This window comes from Aethalodelphis obliquidens, unplaced genomic scaffold (assembly GCF_003676395.1).
Source record: "Aethalodelphis obliquidens isolate GAN/ISIS:26980383/991018 unplaced genomic scaffold, ASM367639v1 scaffold59, whole genome shotgun sequence".
In the NCBI taxonomy this organism is placed as follows: Eukaryota; Metazoa; Chordata; class Mammalia; order Artiodactyla; family Delphinidae; genus Aethalodelphis; species Aethalodelphis obliquidens.
Window position 1 is genome coordinate 7740864 of NW_020838003.1, and position 24898 is coordinate 7765761.

Below are 24898 nucleotides of genomic sequence, written 5' to 3' on the forward strand. Positions count from 1 at the left end.
TTCCCTAGGAACTCCTCCTCCCATTGCCTGACCCCCAGGTTGGGAAGCCTGACATGGGGCTCAGAACCTTCACTCCAGTGGGTGGACTTCTGTGGTATAAGTGTTCTCCAGTTTGTCAGTCACCCACCCAGCGGTTATAGGATTTGATTTTATTGTGATTGTGCCTCTCCTACTGTCTCATTGTGGCTTCTCCTTTGTCTTTGGATGTGGGGTATCTTTTCTGGTGAGTTCCAGTATCTTCCTGTTAATGACTGTTCAGCAGTTAGCTGTGATCCCAGTGGTCTCGCAAGAGGGAGTGAGCGCATGTCCTTCTACTCCACTATCTTGAACCAATCTCTCTCTCTCCCTGCTTTTAAACCTAGTTTAAACCTAGTTTAAGTTTTATGCTCTGATTCATTTATTCCTAGGTCTAAATGCAAGCTCATATTCAGGGCTAGCTGCTCTACAGTCTGTATTTCTAAATGTAAAATAAAGATGTTTCTCTCTATTAAGTAAGTTGCAGAAATTAGTAAGCATTCATGATGCTTCTGAGAATAGGAAGCCCTCCTGACATTGTAAAAACATGCCTTAATGGTGTCCCTCTGTGCCTTGCATAAAGAAATATACTGCATGATTCCCAGTCTGCAGAGACCCAGGGATGGAATGGATCTATTCTCACCACCTGATGATTGAATCTTCTCTATCATACCCCATTTGATGGTGGAGACTTCATTTGAGTACATCTAGCAACCTCCCAAAGAAGCCCATTTCAGTCTTCACAAGCGTCCTTTTAAAATACCACTTTGGGGCTTCCCTGATGGCACAGTGGTTGAGAGTCCACCTGCCGATGCAGGGGACACGGGTTCGTGCCCTGGTCCGGGAAGATCCCACATGCCGCGGAGCGGCTGGGCCCATGAGCCATGGCCGCTGAGCCTGTGTGTCCGGAGCCTGTGCTCCGCAACGGGAGAGGCCACAGCAGTGAGAGGCCCGCATACCGCAAAAAAAAAAATAATAATAATATAAAATAAAATACCACTTTGACACTTTTGAGCCCTCTGGTCAGTATTATATGAAATTGCAAAGTAATGAAATAAGGAAATCCACCATTGTGAAGTTTAAATTAGAAAAACAAGGAGCACACATCACATTAAGGCACCTTTTTGCTTTTTAATTTGAGACTCAAGAGTGCTAGCTAGCCTAAAATCACCATATCTAAGACAATCAAGATTACTACAGGAAACCGTTTGAGCATAAATTGCTATAGCAGGAAACTGATTAGTTCAGCAAAGAGACAGGATGTTTCTTGTCTCTACTGTTGTCTAAGTTAATTCTGTGCCTCCTCCATGGGCCAACTGCTCTGAGATAAAGGATTGTAAAGTTGTCTCATGAAAGCAGACTGAAGTACAATGAATAATAAACGCAGGAGTAATACAAAGCACTGCCTGAAGTTCCAAGGAAGCGGAAATCAGTCAGCAGCGGGGAGGGAGAAAAAGGCAGTCTAGTAATATTATGTAAAACACTACTCTGACCTACAGAATATAAAGTTCTGTATAAAGTGCTGATAAGGAAAGGAATATTATCAAAATAGGTAGTAGCATGCTTTGAAGGAGCGCTTCTTCAGAATAACCTTTTCTACGAAGCCTGAACAATCCAAGTTGTATTGCTTGAAACGTGCTGATGTTTTTTACTCAACGTTCCGCCCTGTGGCAGGAAAAATAATGGCTCTATAAAGATGTCCCCATCCTAATTCCCTGGAATTGTGAATAAATTGCCTTCCAGGGCCAAAGAGACTTTGCAGATGTGATTAAGGTTAAGGACCTTGAGATAGGAGATCATCCTGGATTATACAGGTGGGTCAGACCTAATCCCATGGTTCCTTAACACTGGAGGTCCTTTCCCAGCTGGGCTCAGAGTCAGAGGAACATGTGACTACAGAATAATGGTGACAAAGATGCAACGTGGCTGGCTCTAAAGGTGGAGGAAGGGGCTCACAAGGCAAGGAATGGAGGTGACTTCTAGAGGCTGGAAAACGCAAGGGAACAGATTCTGTTCTAGAGCATTAAGAGAGGAATGTATCACTGCGGATACCCTTTAACCCAGTTTAGCTCAGTGAGACCCATGTTGGATCTGTGATTACATAATTTAGATAATAAATTTGTGTTGCTTTAAGCTACCAAATGTGTGGCATTTTGTTACAGTAGCGCTAGAAAGCTTATTACCCATATTCTTTCAGCGGTTTGACTCAAACATGAAAGATGACACAACCTGAAATCAGCTGCCGTAACTTCAAAAGTGACTGTTTAACAGATACCCTAACATTTGCACATGACTTATTTCTAAAATGTTTTTCTAAGAGGCAAACAGAGAAGGTCCTGAAATAGTAGATCTTTCAAAGAAGTAATGAAACATTCAATAAGCACTGAAAAAAACCCAAACAAACTGACAGATTATCAACCTCTCTCAATGAATCCAGCAGAACATATCATTCAATTTTCTTGAAATTCTTTTGTACTTGCATGGAACACCCTTTATTCCTACAACCTGTCCTACCTTCTTTTCCCCTTCTTCCCCCAAATCTGATTTTGAAGCCTTTTTTTGATGAAGTTTTATAATAAACATTTATTGGCATGCATGAATACAATTTATTATAATGACAAAAACTATTAAAATTCAATTTGCTAATTGAAACTTTGAAATTTGCTGTTGTTGAATATTGAAAATTTGCTGTTGTTGAATATTGATTCATATTTCAGCCTTACTTTACACCTTGATGTTTAAAAAAAAAAAAAGAGTAGGATTTCAAATCCTCACTCACCACTTTGCAGCAAAGGGGCCAAAACCACCACATCAAACCGATGCCCAAGAGTAGCAGTAACACCAAAATAGCAATGATGGCTGCAATCCCACTAGACTAGAGGAAGCACAAAACAAAAACAAGGATGTCAGCAAAGTTTAGGGTCAAATCCCAAGCACATATTTTTTAAGGAAACATCAGAAAAAGTTACAGAAAACATCATAATCTTAAACCAGATTTCTCTCATATTCCTTTAAATTCTATAAATTACCTTATACCCTATTTATATTATATTTTACTTTATTACATTTATATATTAAGTATATTATAATCTATTTGTATTAAATTTCCTTATATTATATTTCATGTATATTAAGATAGGCAGTAATTAGTATAAACATCTTCCAAACTGTTTGAAATTATGCCTTAAAAAAAATAGGAAAAATCACAATTTGGGTTTGTGCGAATAGTCTGTACGGTCCCTACCTTTTGTCTCTGGGAAAGGATTATTCTGGTTACAAGCATGATTACCTCTAGGCAGAATTTATGCAGAATTTTCCCAGACTTTTTGATAATGGAAAATTATTTACTTTATATATTTAAATGGTAGGACAAGATGATTATCAAAAATCACCAATCAGGTGGCAAACCAGCAACAATCATTCTTATGTGCTTCAGAAAAGAATGCAACCTCATGCGTTCATATATCAGAAGACGTCTCAGGGCAGCTCAAGCACTACCCACACAAGAACCACACTGGTGCTTTTTCACTTTCTAATGACGATCTCCTCCAGGTCTAACACCCCTGCTCTGGGCTCTGCCTCTGACCCCCTTCTTTTACCAAATACCTACACATCCTATAAGCCTTAGCTTAAGCCACTTCCTCAGGAAGACTTCCTTGTACCTTCTGGCTAGAAAATGCCCCTCCTTACTCTACAAGGCATAGTTCTCTATACTTTAATCTTAGCATTTATCACAATATATTTACTGATTTATTTGCTTATTTATGATGAACTACAATTTTTTATTTAATTTGTCTTTTCTATATTCACTGTGAGCTCTAGGAAGGCAGCACCTATGCCCAACCTACTTAATAATGTGTACTCCGTGTCTGGCACTTAAAACTATTTACTAAGAGAATGAACTCCAAATAAATAAGACTGAAAAAGCCACAAAAACAAAGAAGAGTGTTTGCTGAATTTTTAGTGCAGAGATAAAGTTTCCAAGAGAACGAGCTGTCTCTTCCAAACCACTGCTCTCCAGGATCCCCAGTAATCATGTTTGGTTTGTGGGGGGATTTTTTTGGGGGGGAGGGGAAGATTTCAAGGAAGAAAAAAAAACTGTAAATAAATCAATACACTGTCTGGGTGGAAATTTGGGCCTTTATAAGGCAGCTTTTCAGGGATACATTTCCTATCATTCAAAACAAATAAGTAGTACAAGCCCAGAAGTCAAGGCAACAGCCACATTTAGCCCAAGAGCTGACACAGAGAAAGGCTGAGTGGGAAGAACCTATCAGTTTCCATCTTAGAATAGCATTGTCTTAAAAATATTAGTCTGGAGGTCTAATTTTAAGCAAGCTGTTTAATTTCTCAGGGACTCCATTTTCTAATCTACAAAATAAGAAAGTCAGTTGTTCCCAAAGCATAAACTCTTTGTGGCAAAGCTATAACCAGGCTATCTCTCTTAAAAAAGCACTGCACACATTAGCATATTTTTAAAGCCCTGAATGGCTCTGTAGTAAAAAAGAACAGTCCAACTTATATCAACACAGGTCAATTTTTTTTTCTCATAACATTATCAATATCCTATAGAACTCGGATTTCCTAGAATCCATTTTGGGAAATGTTAGGATGGATCAAAGCTAAGAGACTTTCAAATGTTGAAGCAACAATGGTGGTAGCATTTAATTAGAACATTTTATAATGGAATTTGAATTGTAATACATAATAACCTATGCATAAAGAGAGAATGATTTTTATGTAAACAGTTATTTGTAAATAACTGAAAAGAGAAGAGAAGGTACTTTTCAAAAGTATTACTTTAGGGAGTGCTAGCAAAATGTACTTGGTATAGCTAAGCACAAAAATCTTGAAATGTGTGTCACAGTTTTCCCTATATCATTTGTTAGTATCACAATGGAAAAAAAAGAAAAAGCGATTACCATATATTGACTTGGAAACTATCTCCAAACAGATCAATTTTCAAAGATGTTGATTACTAACAGCACTTCAGTTTTAGTAAATCCATTAAAAAAATAACTTTAAAAATAATTCTCAAAGCAGCATAGACCATAAAACATGTATTAATTTCAGAAATTTTTTTAGGAAAAGATTAAGAACCAAGTAGACATGAACAATTAAAGCTATCCTTTGATTTCTAATTTTGCATCTGGATGCAAGAGGGAATAACCATACAAGCTATTTATGTAACTAATGTTAGGTTGCAAATGAACCAAAACAGACACCACCAAAATATCACCTAGAATCCTTGAGTATGTCATTTAATTTATTTTTCAGAAGACAACAAAAATAACTACAGAAACTTCACACACAGACACATACACATACAATCTTCATGAAGCTCTAATGTTTACTATTAGACCATTCTTAAGGCACTTCAAGATGTTACCACATATTTACCATAAAAAATTAATTTAAAATTTAAGAAATGAGAAGACATGCAGTCATCTTGCAACTTCTTGATGTACAGTTTGGTAGAATGAAAGTGTAAGCTCAACATGTGATCACTGATGTAACCTAAACGTCTAAATCAGTGTCTTGCACACAGAAAGTTCTGTGTGTGTGTGCGCGCGTGCATGTGTGTGTGTGTGTGCGTGTGCGTGTGTGTGTGTGTGTGTGTGTGTGTGTGTGTGTCAGAGAGAGAGAGAGGAGATAAATACTTTATAGGAAATTTCCTGGCAAATATCTAAGTTCTCTGTCCTCAAAACCAAAGAAAGTAATTCAGAGCACACATCAGGATACTTATGAAAACACTCTAAGTGCAACTTTCTACACAGAATTCTAAACGTTCACGAACAAATCAAACAATTCTCCATAGGCTTGATTATACTAAGCTCTGAAATCTAGACAAACAAGAATATAATGGGAAAAGAATGTCAAAGAAATACATAGAAAACTGTGATATCCTATGGGAGAAGTGTTGTCAAATGTATAAATTCATGATTCCACCTTCAAATATGAGGTCTTACATACGATAACCCTGACCTGTGACCGTTCATGTATGGAATGAATGCAGCCTTCCCCACCAGACCTTTCCCACATGAGGATCGAGCCATGACATCCATGGAAATGCTCACCATGTGGCTGTGCACACCACTTCCAAAAGGGTTGTATGAACATTTGTTTTTCCCTTTTCTTAGAATTCAAATCCTATGTTCAGAAATAAGGACGTGAAACTGGAGGGTGTGAATATGCTAAAAGTTTAGTGGTTAGTTTTTTCTTTTTACAAATGTGTCATGAGCAGGAAATTCGGAAAATCATACTGACAGAATATAAAGTACATGGGCTGGCCATGATAGGCAGTCAAAATTCTTGGATTTTCTTTCAAAAATGCCCCAGTTAGGAACACTGACAAAACATTATGCACATCCAGATGCAAACATACATTTAGTATAATAATATTATTATCTCAACTGATTCTGAAAATTAGTCTACAAGAAAACTGACTATGAAAATACACACTTTCTGAAGACCTACAGACTTAATCTTTATCACATTTAAGAGAAGCATGATGGAAAACAGGTCACAGTAAGCAAAGAATTTAATGCAACCCGAACTTGCCATAAACACAGCCCTGGATGCCCCGGTCCCAGACATTAGCTCAGTTCACTGCATACAAATCTAGGCTTTCCCAGTTCCTTTGTTTTGATTTGCCAGAGCCGTTATCAGAGCATGAAAGACTTCGGCCATGAAAGGGAAATAATTTCATTGCTCACATAACTTTATAAACAAATTAAGAAAAGGTCAAACACACAGATTTCAGTCCCATGAGCAGATACTATGCTGCAAACTGCAGAGTCAGATGAAACTAGATCTGGTTACGCAGAGTTATGTATCATAGGTGGAAACTAAAAGCCTCTCACCTCTGTTTAGGTGTGCTGCTCTTTAAACACTAGGCAGTTAAAAAGCTGCCAAAGCTATAATGTTGCACAAGTCTTCATGAAGCCCACAGGTTAGTTGGTGGGACAACCCTTGAACACACAATCATAAATGTGAGAAGTATGGAAGGAGAGTACAACAGAAACAGGGCAAAGCAGGAACTAGCCTGGTCTGGGGTTCTGAAAGGACCTCCTGAGAAAGTATAAGAAAGCCCAGGAAGGGAGAGGAGGTCGAATGAGTGGCTCATTGCAAGAACAAGAAAAGACAACTTTGTCTGAAAAATAGAATTTGAGAGGGCTTGGTAGTACCTGAAGCAGCTGAAGAAAATAATGAAACACAAATTTCTGGAAAGCAGTAATCCTCTTTATAACAGAGAGAATTGGCCAATTGTTGGGTTAATATCCATTTGTTAGATGACCTTCCAATCAGCCATTTGTTGGATCAATTCTTCCTAGCTATAGTTCTGAACAAGTAGCATTTTCAGATGTCTACAAAGACAGTTAGCTGAGGAGTCCAGTTGGAGATTTAGTACCCAGATGTTGGCCAAGGCTTTGAAGCCAAAACTCTTTTAAGGGTTAAGTTGGGGACATACCAGAACCTTGAGCTTGATTTTAGGGTAAAAGGAATATATTTTCTAGTCATCCTGGACACATTCAGTCTTTGAACTTCATCTGCATCTAATTTCCTTTTCTTCATTAAAAGGAAGTTATAATGTACAACGAAAAACTTCACTCCGCCAAATAGAACTGAAATTCTAGCTAACAGAATAACAGATGTATGAAAACAAATCAGAGTCACTACTGTACTTGCAAAACAACTATGGGAAAAGAGGAATCACTCAAAAATTTCAAACGTGTGTGAATAGCCTGTTGCAATCTATCTAGAAAATAATTAATCACAGCAACCACATTAGAATAAAACAGACACAGAAATGGGGAACTAAACCTCCACAATTTTGCTTCCATGAATTTAGAGCTAGGGGAAGAAAAAATAGTCATAAAATAGATGATGATTTCATTTACTAGATTCTTTTGAAATATTCCATAACAGGAATTAGCAAACTATGGCCGAAAGGCCAGATCAGCTCATCTGTTTCATAAGATGCCTGGCAAGCTAAAACAAATTCTTTACATTGTTACATAGCTGAAAAAAATTTAAAGAAAAATATATTATCAACACATGAAATTCAAATTCTAGTGTATATGGTATGTTGAACACAGCCATGCCCGTTTGTTTATATGTCTATGGCCGCCTTTGGGTTACAATGGCAGAGTTGAGTAGTGTAACTGTATAGCCCCTAAAGCCTAAAATAATTACTATCTGACCCTTTACAGAAAAAAATTGCCAACCTCTGTCTTATATAAATCAAATTAGGACCTGGTAACGAATGGAAGATTGTGCAAGTATTCAGGCCAGGGGAAGACAAACTTGGGTTCAATTCCCAATTCTAGCATTTACTCGACTATGAAACTGAGCAAGCAATTTAACCCCAGGGCCTCCAGGCTCCAAGTCTCCCCTTTCTCGGGGGCAGCAAAAGCTGAAATCAGCCAATATTCTGCTCATCAAGCTGTGTAGCATGCTGAGGGTTGGATCCACCTACTAGCAGAAGCATCTTCTAATGTGTTTGCATCAATGTGCACTAAAGATTGGAGGTGGCTCTCTGTTCCTCAGTTTTCTCATCTGTAAAATTCAGGTAATAGTAACAGCCTCCTCTTGAGTGGTGAGAATTAAATGAAATCATGAAGTGCTGAGCACATGTGTCTGGCACTTAATTAGTGCTTATAAAATTTGTTCTTAGTATTATTATTCTAAAAGAATCAGAAGAGCAGTGGCTCCAAGGGGGGAAAAAAGACATCTTTCACTGAATGTTTTAAAGCGGAGACACATTTAGATCTTCTGAGACAGACGAAAAGAATGGACGGCCTAAGTCTAAACCCTCCTCAGATTCTAGTTAGTCTTAAATCTTTTAAGTCCAAACCTTAGTTTCCCTACTTTTAAACTGAATATGCCGGTACTGTCATTCATTCCTTTAACAAATAATTTTGGAGCACCTGCCTCTTGTAAGGACCAGGCACTGAGAGGGAGGCGATGAGCAAGGCACAGACTGCAGAGAGAGGCCGAGAAGTAAACAGGAAATGACAACCCAGTGACATAAGTGCCTTAGTAAGAACGAGCCCGGATGCTCTTGGAGAACAGAGGAGGTTCCTTATTTGTGAGATTTCCACAAGGATTAATCAATTGCTAAATAATGGTGTTTCATTTTGTTTGGCTTTTCAAATGCCTGTGAAGAGCCAAAAGTATCATCCAAGAATGAATAAGATTACTAACTTCATCTCTCCTAATTATCACATCCAAATATGCCTGAAAGGCTAGGTATCACATAAATACAAGGGCGGTATTTATCATAATATTATCCACTGTCTTCTTCTATTCTGAATAGAGGTGTAATGCACACATCTGCAGGTACTTTCTCATCAGCTCCATTCTCACTTTCTACTTCTATAAAATGGTGATATTACTACCACACACCAGACATATTTGCATTTAAATCAATATAATGGTTAAATCTAATTAGAAAAAAAGAATTATCCCGTGGTTATGTAAGTCAAATAATTATACTGTACACCTTAAACTTATACAGTGCTGTATGTCAATTATATCTCAATAAAACTGGAAGGAAAATAAAAACTCTAGCCCTTTGTCTCAGCAGAGTTGAGTTCAGTCTCTCATGAAAGTGGAAGATTTTCTTCCCTTCATTCATTTTAACACTGTGTACTGAAGTTTAGGAACCACAGACCTGTAGGATGAACTCTAAGCTCTTTTTTTTTTTTTTTTTGGCCATGGATAATCTGATCTAAATTTTCTCTTTCCAAGCTTTCCTTCCACTATTTTTACCCCAACCAAATATATCTACTTTCAATTTTTTTAATTCAGTTTTTATTAAAGTATAATTGCTTTACAATATTCTGTTCAAGTATACACTATAGTGATTCAGTATTTTTGCAGATTATATTCCTTTAAAGGTTTTATAAGATAATGGGTATAGCTCCCTGTGCTATACAGTAAATACTTGTGGCTTATCTATTCAGTATACAGTGGTTTATATCTGTTAATCCTGTATCCCTAATTTGTCCCTCCTCCCTTCAATTTCTGTTTGCTATTTATCTGTAAAATGGTCCCCCCTCCTCTCTCTTTGCCTAAGACCTGCTCTCATTTCAAGACCCAGTTTATCTCGGTTCCTCCATAAATACAAAACATTTCTCTAGCTTTCCTTCCCTTCTTGCTCTACCTACTAAAAGCTCCTTTTTTTTTTTCATTAAAAATCCTGTGGAATTTGGTTGACTTTTTCATTCCATACAACAGCTCCCAAACGTGCACCTCCAATCCAGACCTCTTTCTAGAACTTCAGACTTGTGTATTCAACAGCCTTTCTGACACTCCCACTGAGATGAAAAATGGACATCTTTCACTCAACATTTCCAAAACAGACCTCCTCATCTTTTTCAAAAAAGGTCTCTACCTGATGACAACTCATCTTTCTAGTTGCTCAGGTGAAAAAGCCTGGAACTGTCCTTATTGTCTTTCTCTCACACCCGTATCTAATCTATCTAGGTATCTGGTAGACTCCACCTTTAAAATATATTCAAATCTAACCACTTCCGACCATCTCCCTTGCTATCTGCCCAGTGGAGCCACCATCCCCTCTCCTAGATTACTGAACTAGCCACAGAATTGGTCTCCAGGTCTCCACTTTGGCCCCTACCTGCAAAGTCTATTTTTGCACAGCAGTCGGAATGATCCTTTTAAAACACAGTCACACCGTGTCACCTTCAGTGGCTCCTGTTTCACTTAGAAAAACACTCAGAATCTTACAATGACTTACAAAACTCTCCATGATCTCTCCCCTCCCTCCATGCTCTCCTACTCATCTCAGGCCTCCTCCCCCAGCTACCTCCACTCTGCACACTGGCTGCCTTGCTCCTCTTTAAACCAGCCACATACACTCCCATCTTAGGCTCTGTTCGAGCTGCTCCCTCCGCAAGAACACTCTTCCCTTGCATGGTCTTCAGGGCTCACTCCCTCACCTTCCTCAAGGCTTTGCTTAAATCTCTTCTCAAGGGAAAATATTCAGATGCCTTATTTAATATAACAACGTGCCGCCAAACTTTCTCTCCATCTCTGACACAACTGATGTTCCTTTTTCTGAAATCACCTTACTCTTAAAACCACCTCGAGTCACGTTACGGTCCTCTTAGAACTAGCAAGACCTAGAAAGACTTCCTCTTTCCAGGAAGCAAACAACCTGTACATTCCAAATGAGTCATTAAGCTTCAGCATCCCTGCACACAGAAACTGTGCATGGTTATAGGATGCAGACAAAGATTTGTTTTCTGCTTCTGTGAAAGAGAGGTGAAAAAAGACAGCTGGAGGTACAGAATAGGAAGGAGGATGGAGAAAGAACATTATTTCAGTGAGCAAAACACTGAGATACCATATACCACAAATGTCTGTAATCTCAACCACATCCTGAGGAACCAGGAAACTTACACATTACAACATCCACAAAACCTATAAATTGCAACATGAATTGAAGATAAAAAGGGGAAAAAAACCAACTAGCTATTTTCAAAATAAAAACAGGCATTGTTAAAGAGTTATCCAGGGAATTCAATAGTGACCCAAGAGTCCATATCGATGCTTGTTTTCCCTGCAATGTTTTCTTACAACAAGAAACAAACTATCTCTCTACAGATAATATTGAGTTGCTTTGTTTTGTTTGCTGGAGGAAGGATGTCTCTCAAATTAAAATATAAAACCATAAAATCATGAGATGGAGGTGGCGCCTTCAAGATGGCGGAAGAGTAAGACGCGGAGATCACCTTCCTCCCCACAAATACATCAGAAATACATCTACACGTGGAACAACTCCTACAGAACACCTACTGAAGGCTGGCAGAAGACCTCAGACCTCCCAAAAGGCAAGAAACTCCCCATGTACCTGGGTAGGGCAAAAGAAAAAAGGAAAAACAGAGAAAAAGAATAGGAATGGAACCTGCCCCTCTGGGAGGGAGCTGTGAAGGAGAAAACGTTTCCACACACTAGGAAACCCCTTCACTGGCAGAGACAGGGGGTGGCAAGGGGGAAGCTTCCGAGCCACAGAGGAGAGCGCAGCAAAAGGAGTGCAGAGGGCAAAGCAGAGAGATTCCTGCACAGAGGATCGGTGCTGACCAGCACTCACTAGCCCGAGAGGCTTGTCTGCTCAGCCGCTGGGATGGGTGGGGGCTGGGAGCTGAGGCTTCGGCTTCAGAGGTCAGATCCCAGGGAGAGGACTGGGGTTGGCTGCGTGAACACTGCCTGAAGGGGGCTAGTGCACCACAGCTAGCCAGGACGGAGTCCAGAAAAAAATCTGGACCTGCCTAAGAGGCAAGAGACCATTATTTTCGGGTGCGCGAGGAGAGGGGCTTCAGAGCACCAGCTAAACGAGCTCCAGAGAAGAGCACGAGCCACAGCTATCAGCGTGGATGCCAGAGATGGGCATGAAACGCTAAGACTGCTGCTGCAGCCACCAAGAAGCCTGTGTGCAAGCACAGGTCACTCTCCACACCTCCCCTCCCAGGAGCCTGTGCAGCCCGCCACTGCCAGGGTCCCGGGATCCAGGGACAACTTCCCCGGGAGAACGCACGACGCACCTCAGGCTGGTGCAACGTCACGCCGGCTTCTGCCACCGCAAGCTCGCCCTGCAACCATACCCCTCCCTCTCCCCAGCCTCAGTGAGCCAGAGCCCCCGAATCAGCCGCTCCTTTAACCCCCTCCTGTCTGGGGGAAGAACAGACACCAGAGGGCAACCTACACGCAGAGGCCGGTCCAAATCCCGAGCTGAACCCCAGGAGCTGTGAGAACAAAGAAGAGAAAGGGAAATCTCTCCCAGCAGCCTCAGGAGCAGCGGATTAAATCTCCACAATCAACGAGATGTAGCCTGCATCTGTGGAATACCTGAATAGACAACGAATCATCCCAAATTGAGAAGGTGGACTTTGGGAGCAACTGTAGACTTGGGGTTTGCTTTCTGCATCTAATTTGTTTCTGGTGTTATCTTTATCTTAGTTTTTTATTTAGACATTATTATCACTGGAAGATTTGTTTATTAATTTGGTTGCTCTCTCTCTTTTTTAAAATATATATATATATTTTTTTTCCTTTTTATTTTTTTGTGAGTATGTATATGTATGCTTCTTTGTGATTTTGTCTGTATAGATTTGCTTTTGTCATTTATCTTAGGGTTCTGTCTGTCCGTTTTTTGAGGGTTTTTTTGTTTATTTTTTAGAATAGTTTTTAGTGCTTGTTATCATTGGTGGAATTGTTTTTTCGTTTAGTTGCTCTCTTCTTTCTTTTTTTAATTATTTTTTATTTTTACTTTTAATAATTTTTTATTTCAATAACTTTATTTTATATTTTTTCTTTCTTTTTTTTTTTTTTTGGCAGTACATGGGCCTCTCACTGCTGTGACCTCTCCCGCTGCGGAGCACAGGCTCCGGACACACAGGCTCAGTGGCCATGGCTCACGGGGCCAGCCGCTCCACGGCATGTGGGATCTTCCTGGACCGGGGCACGAACCCATGTCCCCTGCGTCGGCAGGCAGACTCCCAACCACTGTGCCACCAGGGAAGCCCTCTTTCTTTGTTTTTCTACCTTTTCTTCTGAACCGTGTGGCTAACAGGATCTTGGTGCTCTGGCCAGGTGTCAGGCCTGAGCCTCTGAGGTGACAGAGCCAAGTTCAGAACATTGGTCCACTAGAGACCTCCTGGCCCCACATAATACCAAACAGTGAAAGCTCTCCCAGAGATCTCCATGTCCACGCTAAGACCCAGCTCCACTCAACGACCGGCAAGCTACAATGCTGGACACCGCATGACACACAATTAGAAAGACAGGAACACAACCACACCCACTAGCAGAGAGGCTGCCTAAAATCATACTAAGGTCACAGACACCCCAAAACCCACCACCGGACGCGGTCATGCCCACCAGAAAGACAAGATCCAGCCTCATCCACCAGAACACAGGCACCAGTCCCCTCCACCAGGAAGCCTACACAACCCACTGAACCAGCCATAGCCACGGGAAGCAGACAACATAAACAACAGGAACTATGAACCTGCAGCCTGCAAAAAGGAGACCCCAAACACAGTAAGTTAAGCAAAACGAGAAGACATATAAATACACAGCAAATGAAGAAGCAGGTAAAAACCCACCAGACCAAACAAATGAAGAGGAAATAGGCTGTCTACCTGAAAAAGAATTCAGAGCAATGATAGTAAAGATGATCCAAAATCTTGGAAATAGAATGGAGAAAATACAAGAAACATTTCCCAAGGAACTAGAAGAACTAAAGAGCAAACAAACAAGGATGAACAACACAAAAAATGAAATTTAAAATTCTCTAGAAGGAACCATTAGCAGAATAACTGAGGCAGAAGAACAGATAAGTGACCTGGAAGATAAAAGAGTGAAAATAATTACAGTAGAGCAAAATAAAGAAAAAGAATGAAAAGAATTGAGGACAGTCTCAGAGACCTCTGGGACAACATTTAACTCACCAGCATTCGAATTACAGGGGTCCCAGAAGAAGAAGAGAAAAAAGAGAGACTGAGAAAATAGTTGAAGATTATAGTTGAAAACTTCCCTAAGATGGGAAAGGAAATATTCAATCAAGTCCAGGAAGTGCAGAGAGTCCCATACAGGATAAATCCAAGGAGAAACACACCAAGACACGTATTAATAAAACTATTAGACATTAAATACAAAGAAAAAATATTAAAAGCAGCAAGGGAAAAGCAACAAATAACATATAAGGGAATCCCCATAATGTTAACAGCTAATCTTTCAGCAGAAACTCTGCAAGCCAGAAGGGAGTGGCAGGACATATTTAAAGTGATGAAAGGGAAAACCTACAATCAAGATTACTCTACCCAGGAAGGATCTCATTCAGATTTGATAGAGAATTTAAAAGCTTTACAGACAAGCAATAGCTAAGAGAATTCAGCACCACCAAACCAGCTTTACAACAAATGCTAAAGGAACTTCTCTAGGCAGGAAACACAAGAGGAGGAAAAGACTTACAATAACAAACCCAGAACAATTAAGAAAATGGTAATAGGAACATACATATCAATAACTACCTTAAATGTAAATGGATTAACTGCTCCAACCAAAAGACAAAGACTGGCTGAATGGATACAAAAACAAGACCCATATATATGCTGTTTAAAAGAGACCCATTTCAGACCTAGGGACACATACAGGCTGAAAGTGAGGGGATGGAAAAAGATATTCCATGCAAATCGAAATCAAAAGAAAGCTGGATTAGCAATTCTCATATCAGACAAAATAGACTTTAAAATAAAGACTATTATAAGAAACAAAGAAGGACACTACATAATGATCAAGGGATCAATCCAAGAAGAAGATATAACAATTATAAATCTATATGCACCCAACATAGGAGCACCTCAATACATAAGGCAAATGCTAACACATATAAAAGAGGAAATCGACAGTAACACAGTAATAGTGGGGGAATTTATCACCTCACTTACACTGATGGACAGATCATCCATACTGAAAATTAATACGAAAACACAATCTTTAAATGACACAGTAGAACAGATAGATTTAATTGATATTTATATGATGTTTCATTTGAAGACAGCAAATTACACTTTCTTCTCAAGTGCTCATGGAATATTCTCCAGTATAGATCATATCTTGGGTCACAAATCAAGCCTTTGTAAATTTAAGAAAGTTGAAATCATATCAAGTATGTTTTCCAACCACAACACTATGAGACAAGATATCAATTACAGGTAAAAAACTATAAAAAATACAAACACATGGAGCCTAAACAATACACTACCAAATATCCAAGAGATCACTGAAGAAGTCAAAGAGGGGATCAAAAAATACCTAGAAACAAATGACAATGAAAAAAAGATGACCCAAAACCTATGGGATGCAGCAAAAGCAGTTCTAAAGGGTAAGTTTATACCAATACAATCTTACCTCAAGAAACAACTCAAATAAACAAACTAACCTTACACCTAAAGCAATTAGAGAAAGAAGAACAAAAAAGCCCCAAAGATAGCAGCAAAGATCAGAGCAGAAATAAATGAAAATGAAATGACAGAAAAGATAGTAAAGATCAATAAAACTAAAAGCTGGTTTTTTAAGAAGATAAACAAAATTGATAAACCATTAGCCAGACTCATCAAGAAAAAAACAGAGAAGACTCAAATCAATAGAATTAGAAATGAAAAAGGAGAAGTAACAACTGACACTGCAGAAATACAAAGGATCATGAGAGATTACTACAACCAACTACATGCCAATAAAATGGACAAACTGGAAGAAATGGACAAATTCTTAGAAAAGCACAACCTTCCAAGACTGAACCAGGAAGAAATAGAAAATATGAACAGACCAGTCAAAAGTTATGAAATTGAAACTGTGATTAAAAATCTTCCAACAAACAGAAGTCCAGGACCAGATGGCTTCACAGGTGAATTCTATCAAACATTTAGAGAAGAGATAATACCCATCCTTCTCAAACTCTTCCAAAATATAGCAGACAGCAGAACACTCCCAAACTCATTCTATGAGGCCACCATCACCCTGATACCAAAACCAAAGATAACACAAAGAAAGAAAACTACAGACCAATATCACTGATGAACACAGATGCAAAACTCCTCAACAAAATACTAGCAAACAGAATCCAACAGCACATTAAAAGAATCATACACCATGATCAAGTGGGGTTTATCCCAGGAATGCAAGGATTCTTCAATATATGCAAATCAATCAATGTGATACACCATATTAACAAATTGAAGGATAAAAACCATATGATCATCTCAAGAGATTCACAAAAAGCTTTCAACAAAATTCAACATCCATTTATGATTTAAAACCCTCCAGAAAGTAGACATAGAGGGAACTTACCTCAACATAATAAAGGTCATATATGACAAGCCCACAGACAACATCATTCTCAATGGTTAAAAACTGAAACCTTTTCCACTAAGACCAGGAAGTAGAGAAGGTTGCCCACTCTCACAACTATTATTCAACATAGTTTTGGAAGCTTTAGCCACAGCAATCAGAGAAGAAAAGAAATAAAAGGAATCCAAATCATAAAAGAAGAAGTAAAACTGTCATTGTTTGCAGATGACATGACACTATATAGAGAGAATCCTAAAGATGCTACCAGAAAACTACTAGAGCTAATCAATGAATTTGGTAAAGGAGCAGGATACAAAATTGATGCACAGAAATCTCCTGCATTCCTATACACTAATGATGAAAAATCTTAAAGTGAAATCAAGAAAACACTCCCATTTACCATTGCAACAAAAAGAATAAAATACCTAGGAATAAATCTACCTAAGAAGACAAACGACCTGTATGCAGAAAACTATAAGACACTGATGAAAGAAATTAAAGATGATACAAACAGATGGAGTGATATACCATGTCCTTGGATTGGAAGAATCAACATTGTGAAAATGACTCTACTACCCAAAGCAATCTACAGATTCAATGCAATCCCTGTCAAACTACCACTGGCGTTTTTCATAGGACTACAACAAAAATTTTCACAATTTGTGTGGAAACATAAAAGACCCCAAATAGCCAAAGCAGTCTTGAGAACGAAAAATGGAACTGGAGGATTCAGGCTCCCTGACTTCAGACTATACTATAAAGCTACAATCATCAAGACAGTACAGTACTGGCACAAAAACAAAAATATAGATCAATGGAACAGGATAGAAAGCCCAGAGATAAACCCATGCACATATGGTCACCTTATCTTTGACAAAGGAGGCAAGAATATACAGTGGAGAAAAGACAGCCTCTTCAATAAGTGGTGCTGGGAAAACTGGACAGCTACATGTAAAAGAATGAAATTAGAACACTCTCTAACACCATACACAAAAATAAACTCCAAATGGATTAAAGACCGAAATGTAAGGCCAGGCACTATAAAACTCTTAGAGGGAAACCTAGGCAGAACATTCTATGAGATAAATCACAGCAAGGTCCTTTATGACCCACCTCCTAGAGAAATGGAAATAAAAACAAAAATAAACAAATGGGAACTAATGCAACTTAAAATCTTTTGCACAGCAAAGGAAACCATAAACAAGACGAAAAGACAAGCTTCAGAATGGGAGAAAATATTTGCAAATGAAGCAACTGACAAAGCATTAATCTCCAAAATATACAAGCAGCTCATGCAGCTCAATATCAAAAAAAGCAAACAACCCAATCCAACAATGGGTGGAAGATCCAAATCGACATTTCTCCAAAGATTGCCAACAAACCCATGAAATGATGCTCAACATCACTAATCATTAGAGAAATGAAAATCAAATTTACAATGATGTATTACCTCACACTGGTCAGAATGGCCAACATCAAAAACTATACAAACAATAAATGCTGGAGAGGGTGTGGAGAAATGGGAACCCGCTTGCATTGTTGGTGGGAATGTAAATTGATACAGTCATTATGGAGAACAATATGGAGGTTCCTTAAAAAACTAAAAATAGAACTATCATATGATCCAGCAATCCCACTACTGGGCATATACCCTGAGGAAACCATAATTCAAAAAGAGTCATGTACCAGAATGTTCATTGCAGCACTATTTACAATAGCCAGGACATGGAAGCAACCTAAGTGTCCATTGACAGATGAATGGATGAAGAAGATATGGCACATATATACAATGGAATGTTACTCATCCATAAAAAGAAACGAACTTGAGTTATTTGTAGTGAGGTGGATGGATTTAGAGACTGTCATACAGAGTGAAGTAAGTCAGAAAGAGAAAAATAAGTACCATATGCTAACACATATATATGGGATCTAAAAAAAAAAAAATGGTTCTGACAAACCTAGGGGCAGGACAGGAATAAAGACTCAGAGGTAGAGAATGAACTTGAGGACACGGGGTGGGAAAGGGTAAGCTGGGATGAAGTGAGAGAGTGGCATGGTCATATATACACTACCAAATGTAAAATAGATAGCTAGAGGGTAGCAGCTGCATAGCACAGGGAGATCAGCTCTGTACTTTGTGTCCACCTAGAGAGGTGGGATAGGGAGGGTGGGAGGGAGATGCAAGAGGGAGGAGATATGGGGATGTATGTATATGTATAGCTGGTTCACTTTGTTATATAGCAGAAACTAACATACCATTGTAAAGCCTTTATACTCCAATAAAGATGTTAAAAAAAAAATCATGAGATGTGAGAAAATGTTTAGGTTTGGGATTTTGGTCTTTTGAAGGGGAGGATTTTTTTTTTTTGCATTGATTTATATATTTTTAACAAAGAAAATGCACTCATAAGAATATCAGCCATGTGATCAGTTCCTTTTAGTGCTTTGTGTTTTCATGTTCAACAATCTAATGTCAAGATAAACCAAAAAAATTAACTATAAGGAAAACACTCTCTTATCAATGGAATTTATATATCCAAATATTGCATCTTAGGTAATGCAAATCAACCATCTTAACTAAATTATAGTTTCAGTGTAGTTTCAAACCAAGATATTATAAAGTTCTCAGAATCAAGTTCCTTACTCTTGAGAAAGCACCAACATTAAAAGGGACAAAATAATAAGCTCACTCATTAAGATGCACTAATAATTTAAAAAACATGATAAATGTCTTAGATACTATAATGCAACCTTTATTAACAGAAAGACATTATTTCCTTTACATAGTTAATGTTTTAAGAAAAAAATGTTTCATTTGGAAATCATTTTCCTACCTTATTCTAATATTTAAATATGACTTCAATTTTATAAATATAAAAATATAATGTATACTCTTTAAAATCCCTTTAAAGGAGACTAAAGGAAAAAACAAAACAACCTACAATAACTTCTATACAAACATTTTCTTGTAATGGTCTCCAGTGTTACTATTTGTACTTTCTTTACTGTAGGATGCAACAATATTGAAGGTCCATAAATTATTTCTGGAGAGAGTTATTTTTTAAAAAGTAACTTTATGTGAACAGTGACTTACACATTCTGTGGCTGTGACTATTAGTGAGCCTGAGATGACAGAATTTCCTCCATTAAGGCTCACTGAAACATCAAGAGTTCTGAAAGAAAATGCAGAAACAATAATTAAGAGTAATTAAAAACTGGAGTTTTGTGGAAAATTTTTCTTTCCTTAAATTACTCAGAATTAGCCAGAGAGTCTACTTTAAAAGTCAAAGCATTTGATCGGTTATCTTAGCGTTTTTCTTTCTTAGTTCTAGTAGCCAGAGGCAAATTCCTTAAGTGATCTAATTGTTCCTAAAAGAAGCATTATTGTCAATAGAAACATGAAGAAATTCCTGTTGTTGTCATTGTTCTAGTTTAAAGTAATACATTTTTAGGAAAAGAATTAAATTAAAAAATTCCTTAATCCAGAAAAATGCTGAGATTGTTTCAGGTTCACAAAAACCTAAAATGGGGGAAATACTTCCATCCGACTCAGCTTTTCCCTGTCTCTAGATATTACCATTATCACAAGATCATTGTTTAAGAACATAAAAATGGAAATAGAAACTGGGCATAGAGGGAAGTTACCTCAACATAATAAAAGGCATATATGACAAACCCACAGCCAACATCATTCTCAATGGTGAAAAACTGAAAGCATTTCCTCTAAGATCAGGAAAAAGACAAGGGTGCCCACTCTTACCAGAATTATTCAACATAGTTTTGGAAGTTTTAGCCATGGCAATCAGAGAAGAAAAAGAAATAAAAGGAATACAAATTGGAAAAGAATTAAAACAGTCACTGTTTGCAGATGACATGATACTATACATAGAGAATCCTAAAGAGGCCACCAGAAAGCTACTATAACTAATAAATGAATTTGGTAAAGTAGGAGAATACAAAGTTAATGCACAGAAATCTCTTGGATTCCTATACACTAATGATGAAAAATCAGAAAGACAAATTAAGGGAACAGATTTGCCACTGCAACAAAAAGGATAAAATACCTAGGAGTAAATCTACCTAAGAAGGCAAAAGACCTGTATACAGAAAATTATAAGACACTGATGAAAGAAATCAAAGATGATACAAACAGATGGACAGATATACCATGTTCTTGGATGAGAAGAATCAACATTGTGAAAATGACTATACTACCCAAAGCAATCTACAGATTCAGTGCAATTCCTATCAAATTACCAATGGCATTTTTCACAGAACTAGAGCAAAAAAATTTCCAATGTGTATGGAAACACAAGATACCCTGAATAGCCAAAGCAACCTTGAGAAAGAAAAACGGAGCTGGAGGAATCAGTTTCCCAGACTTCAGACTATACTACAAAGCTCCAGACTTCAGACTATACTACAAAGCTACGGTAATCAAGACAGTATGGTACTGGCACAAAAAGAGAAATACAGATCAATGGAACAGGATAGAAAACCCAGAGATAAACCCATGCACATATGGTCACCTTATCTTTGACAAAGGAGGCAAGAATATACATTGGAGAAAAGACAGCCTCTTCAATAAGTGGTGCTGGGAAAACTGGACAGCTACATATAAAAGAATGAAATTAGAACACTCCCTAACACCATACACAAAAATAAGCTCAAAATGGAATTAAAGACCTAAATATAAGGCCAGAAACTATAAAACTCTTAGAGGAAAACATAGGCAGAACACTCTATGAGACAAATCAAAGCAGGATCCTTTTTGATCCACCTCCTAGAGAAATGGAAATAAAATCAAAAATAAACAAATGGGAACTAATGAAACTTAAAATCTTTAGCATAGCAAAGGAAACCATAAACAAGATGAAAGGACAACCTTCAGAATGGGGGAAAATATTTGCAAATGAAGCAACTGACAAAGAATTAATCTCCAAAATATACAAGCAGCTCATGCAGATCAATACCAAAAAAACAAACAACCCAATCCAAAAATGGGCAGAAGACCTAAACAGAGATTTCTCCAAAGAAGATATAGATTGCCCACAAACATATGAAAGGATGCTCAACATCACTAATCATTAGAGAAATGAAAATCAAAACCATAATGAGGTATCACCTCACACCAGTCAGAATGGCCATCATCAAAAAATCTACAAACAATAAATGCTGGAGAGGGCGTGGAGAAAAGGGAAGCTCTTGCACTGTTGGTGGGAATGTAAATTGATACAGCCACTATGGAGAACAGTATGGAGGTTCCTTAAAAAACTAAAAATAGAACTACCATACGAGCCAGCATCCCACTACTAGGCATATACCCTGAGAAAACCATAACTCAAAAAGAGTCAGGTACCACAATGTTCATTGCAGTCTATTTACAATAGCCAGGACATGGAAGCAACCTAAGTGTCCATTAACAGATGAATGGAGAAAGAAGATGTGGCACATATGTACAATGGAATATTACTCAGCCATAAAAAGAAACAAAATTGAGTTATTTGTAGTGAGGTGGATGGACCTAGAGTCGGTCATACAGAGTGAAGTAAGTCAGAAAGAGAAAAACAAATACTGTATGCTAACACATATATATGGAATCTAAAAAAAACGGTACTGATGAACCTGGTGGCAGGGCAGGAATAAAAACACAGATGTAGAGAATGGAGTTCAGGACACAGAGAGGGGAAGGGGAAGCTGGGACAAAGCGAGAGAGTAGCATTGACATATATACACTACCAAATGTAAAATGCATGGTTAGTGGGAAGCTGCTACACAGCACAGGGAGATCATCTCAATGCTTTGTGATGACCTAAAGGGGTGGGATAGGGAGGGTGGGAGGGAGGCTCAAGAGGGAGGGGGTATGGGGATATGTGTATACATATAGCTGATTCACTCTGTTGTACAGCAGAAACTAACACAATATTGTAAAGCAATTATACTCCAATAAAGATATTAAAAAAATAGTTATTACAGGATGCAAACTATTATATATAAAATGGATAAACAATAAGGTCTTAATGTATAGCACAGGGAACTATATTCAATATCCTGTGATAAACCATAATGGAAAAGAATATGGAAAATAATGTATATATGTATAACTGAATCACTTTTCTATACATCAGAAACTAATACAATATTGTAAATCAACTATACTTCAATAAAATAAAATTTTTTAAAAAATGGAAATAACAAACCATTGAAAGATAAAATATAGAGAAAGTGATCATGAAAGACAGAGTAAACTAAACGAAAAAAAAAAAGGAACGCAATTTACATATTTGTAGGCATTTGTTGTAAATGTTCAGGATTTTAAAATATCCTGACAAAGGTAGAACAAAAGGAGAATAATTTTTGTCCATTGCTAAGAAATATAGCTCTCATTCTGAAAATATGATTTCAACTAATAATACAATTAAAAATAATTACAATTTCATTGATTCAGATTCTAATAATTTATCATTTGGGATCAGTAGGTAATTTTTTTTTCATAGCTCTAAGAAGATATCAAAGAGAAAAAGATGACAAGGAGTTTTTAAAGTATTGAGGAAATAGCTGTTTTCCAAAAGAGTTTATGAAGTATATTACCACAGAATAATCAGTATACCAACAAAACAAAGCTATCCATTTATTAATGTGGAAGCAGTAGGCAGCATTTTGTTAATCTAGCTTCTATAGAACACCATGCTCCAATGCTCACAAAATATTCTAAATTCCAAGAATTAAAAGCCAGAAACTTTGCCTTAATTACTCTAAATTTAGACGATTTCTTCTCTATGCCTTGAGTTGTGTGCCAAATACTATTAGCTATTGAGAGTTAGGATAAAACGGAAGCAATCTCAAGCCACTGGTTAAGATTTTCAGTAATGATGCTAGGGAGAGGAGATGAGAAATATTATTCAGTCCCTACCATGGGCCAGATGCTATCCTGGACACTTTATGGATATTATCTCATCTAATTCTTAAAAGAACTCTTAAAGTAAGTAGTTTCACCGTTTTACAGCTGGGGTACATAGGCCCCAAAATGTTAATTACCTTGCCCAAAGTGATAAAGCTAGGATTCTCACAAATTCTGAATTCTTTCCATCATACCACACAGGCTTGAAGAAATGAAAGTTCTTAATGTGTATTTTTCCCTCAGTGTGATATTTAGTTTGGATTCTTACAGGGCTAGAACCCCCAGGAAAGACAGGACTAGCAAACTTCTAGCTGAACTCTTCTTCAAAATTCAGGATTACTCCTATTAAAAATATTCCTTGTAAAATATTCCCTTTAAAACATTTTGTTAAAAAAAAAAAAAGTTTAGCTAAATCCAGAAAAGAACAAGAACTTGGGGTACTTATATCAAATTAACTAAACTTCTGAACTATTCCAACACAGAATTCCAACACAGAATGGCTTATTTAAGAAAGAAAACTTAAACCTACTTGCTTTTTCTGCAGAACTCAGTGCCTTGTTTTGCTTTGTTTTTTTGGAAGATTAAGCATAGTTCAATCCAAAAATAATGTTTCCTAGATCCTAATTCCTCCACTTTAAAGCATGTACCAGAAAGCATATGACACAGAAAGCATGGTTTTGGTTTGTGGGGGAAGTTTACTGGATTCATAATAATGTATGATTGTTGCAGGTAATCTTATTGATTCAACTTTAAAGGGATCAGTAGACATTGACCAAAGTTGTTTATAATCTGGCACGTAGAACTCACCAGAAATGAACCAGTTCTCTAATTAATGAAGGAAACATTTAATGCTTATCCAAATGGAATAAGAACAGAAGATGTATTTTATAACAAAATTCACTCTTTTCTATAGTTTCCCATAGCATGCTGATGAGGTCTTGTAGGCAACCAAACCAATTTGCACATTATTCTTAAAATCTCAGTCTAGTATAATGTAGCTGGTGTCTGATCAAACTGAATTAGTCTCCATAGACATGGAAAGCCACCGGATGATTCTTTTGACACATGGATTCAGCTGAAACAATATAATATTCACCTTCCTAA

The 24898-nt window shown here is 37.6% G+C and overlaps 1 protein-coding gene across 4 annotated transcripts in view; it reads right to left on the reverse strand.

The window, feature by feature from the left end:
• Positions 1-24898, reverse strand: part of ANTXR2 (ANTXR cell adhesion molecule 2) — a 212511-nt gene that overhangs the window by 136042 nt on the left and 51571 nt on the right. For all 4 annotated transcript variants that reach the window (XR_003428808.1, XM_027087434.1, XM_027087435.1 and 1 more), the window contains exons 11-12: positions 19988-20066; positions 2795-2890 (exon numbers count right to left, since the gene is read on the reverse strand). Coding sequence is in view for 3 of the 4 variants with exons in the window: in XM_027087434.1 (XP_026943235.1) it covers positions 2795-2890; positions 19988-20066 (175 nt within the window). In the remaining variant the exon portion in view is untranslated. The remainder of the gene's footprint in view (positions 1-2794; positions 2891-19987; positions 20067-24898) is intronic.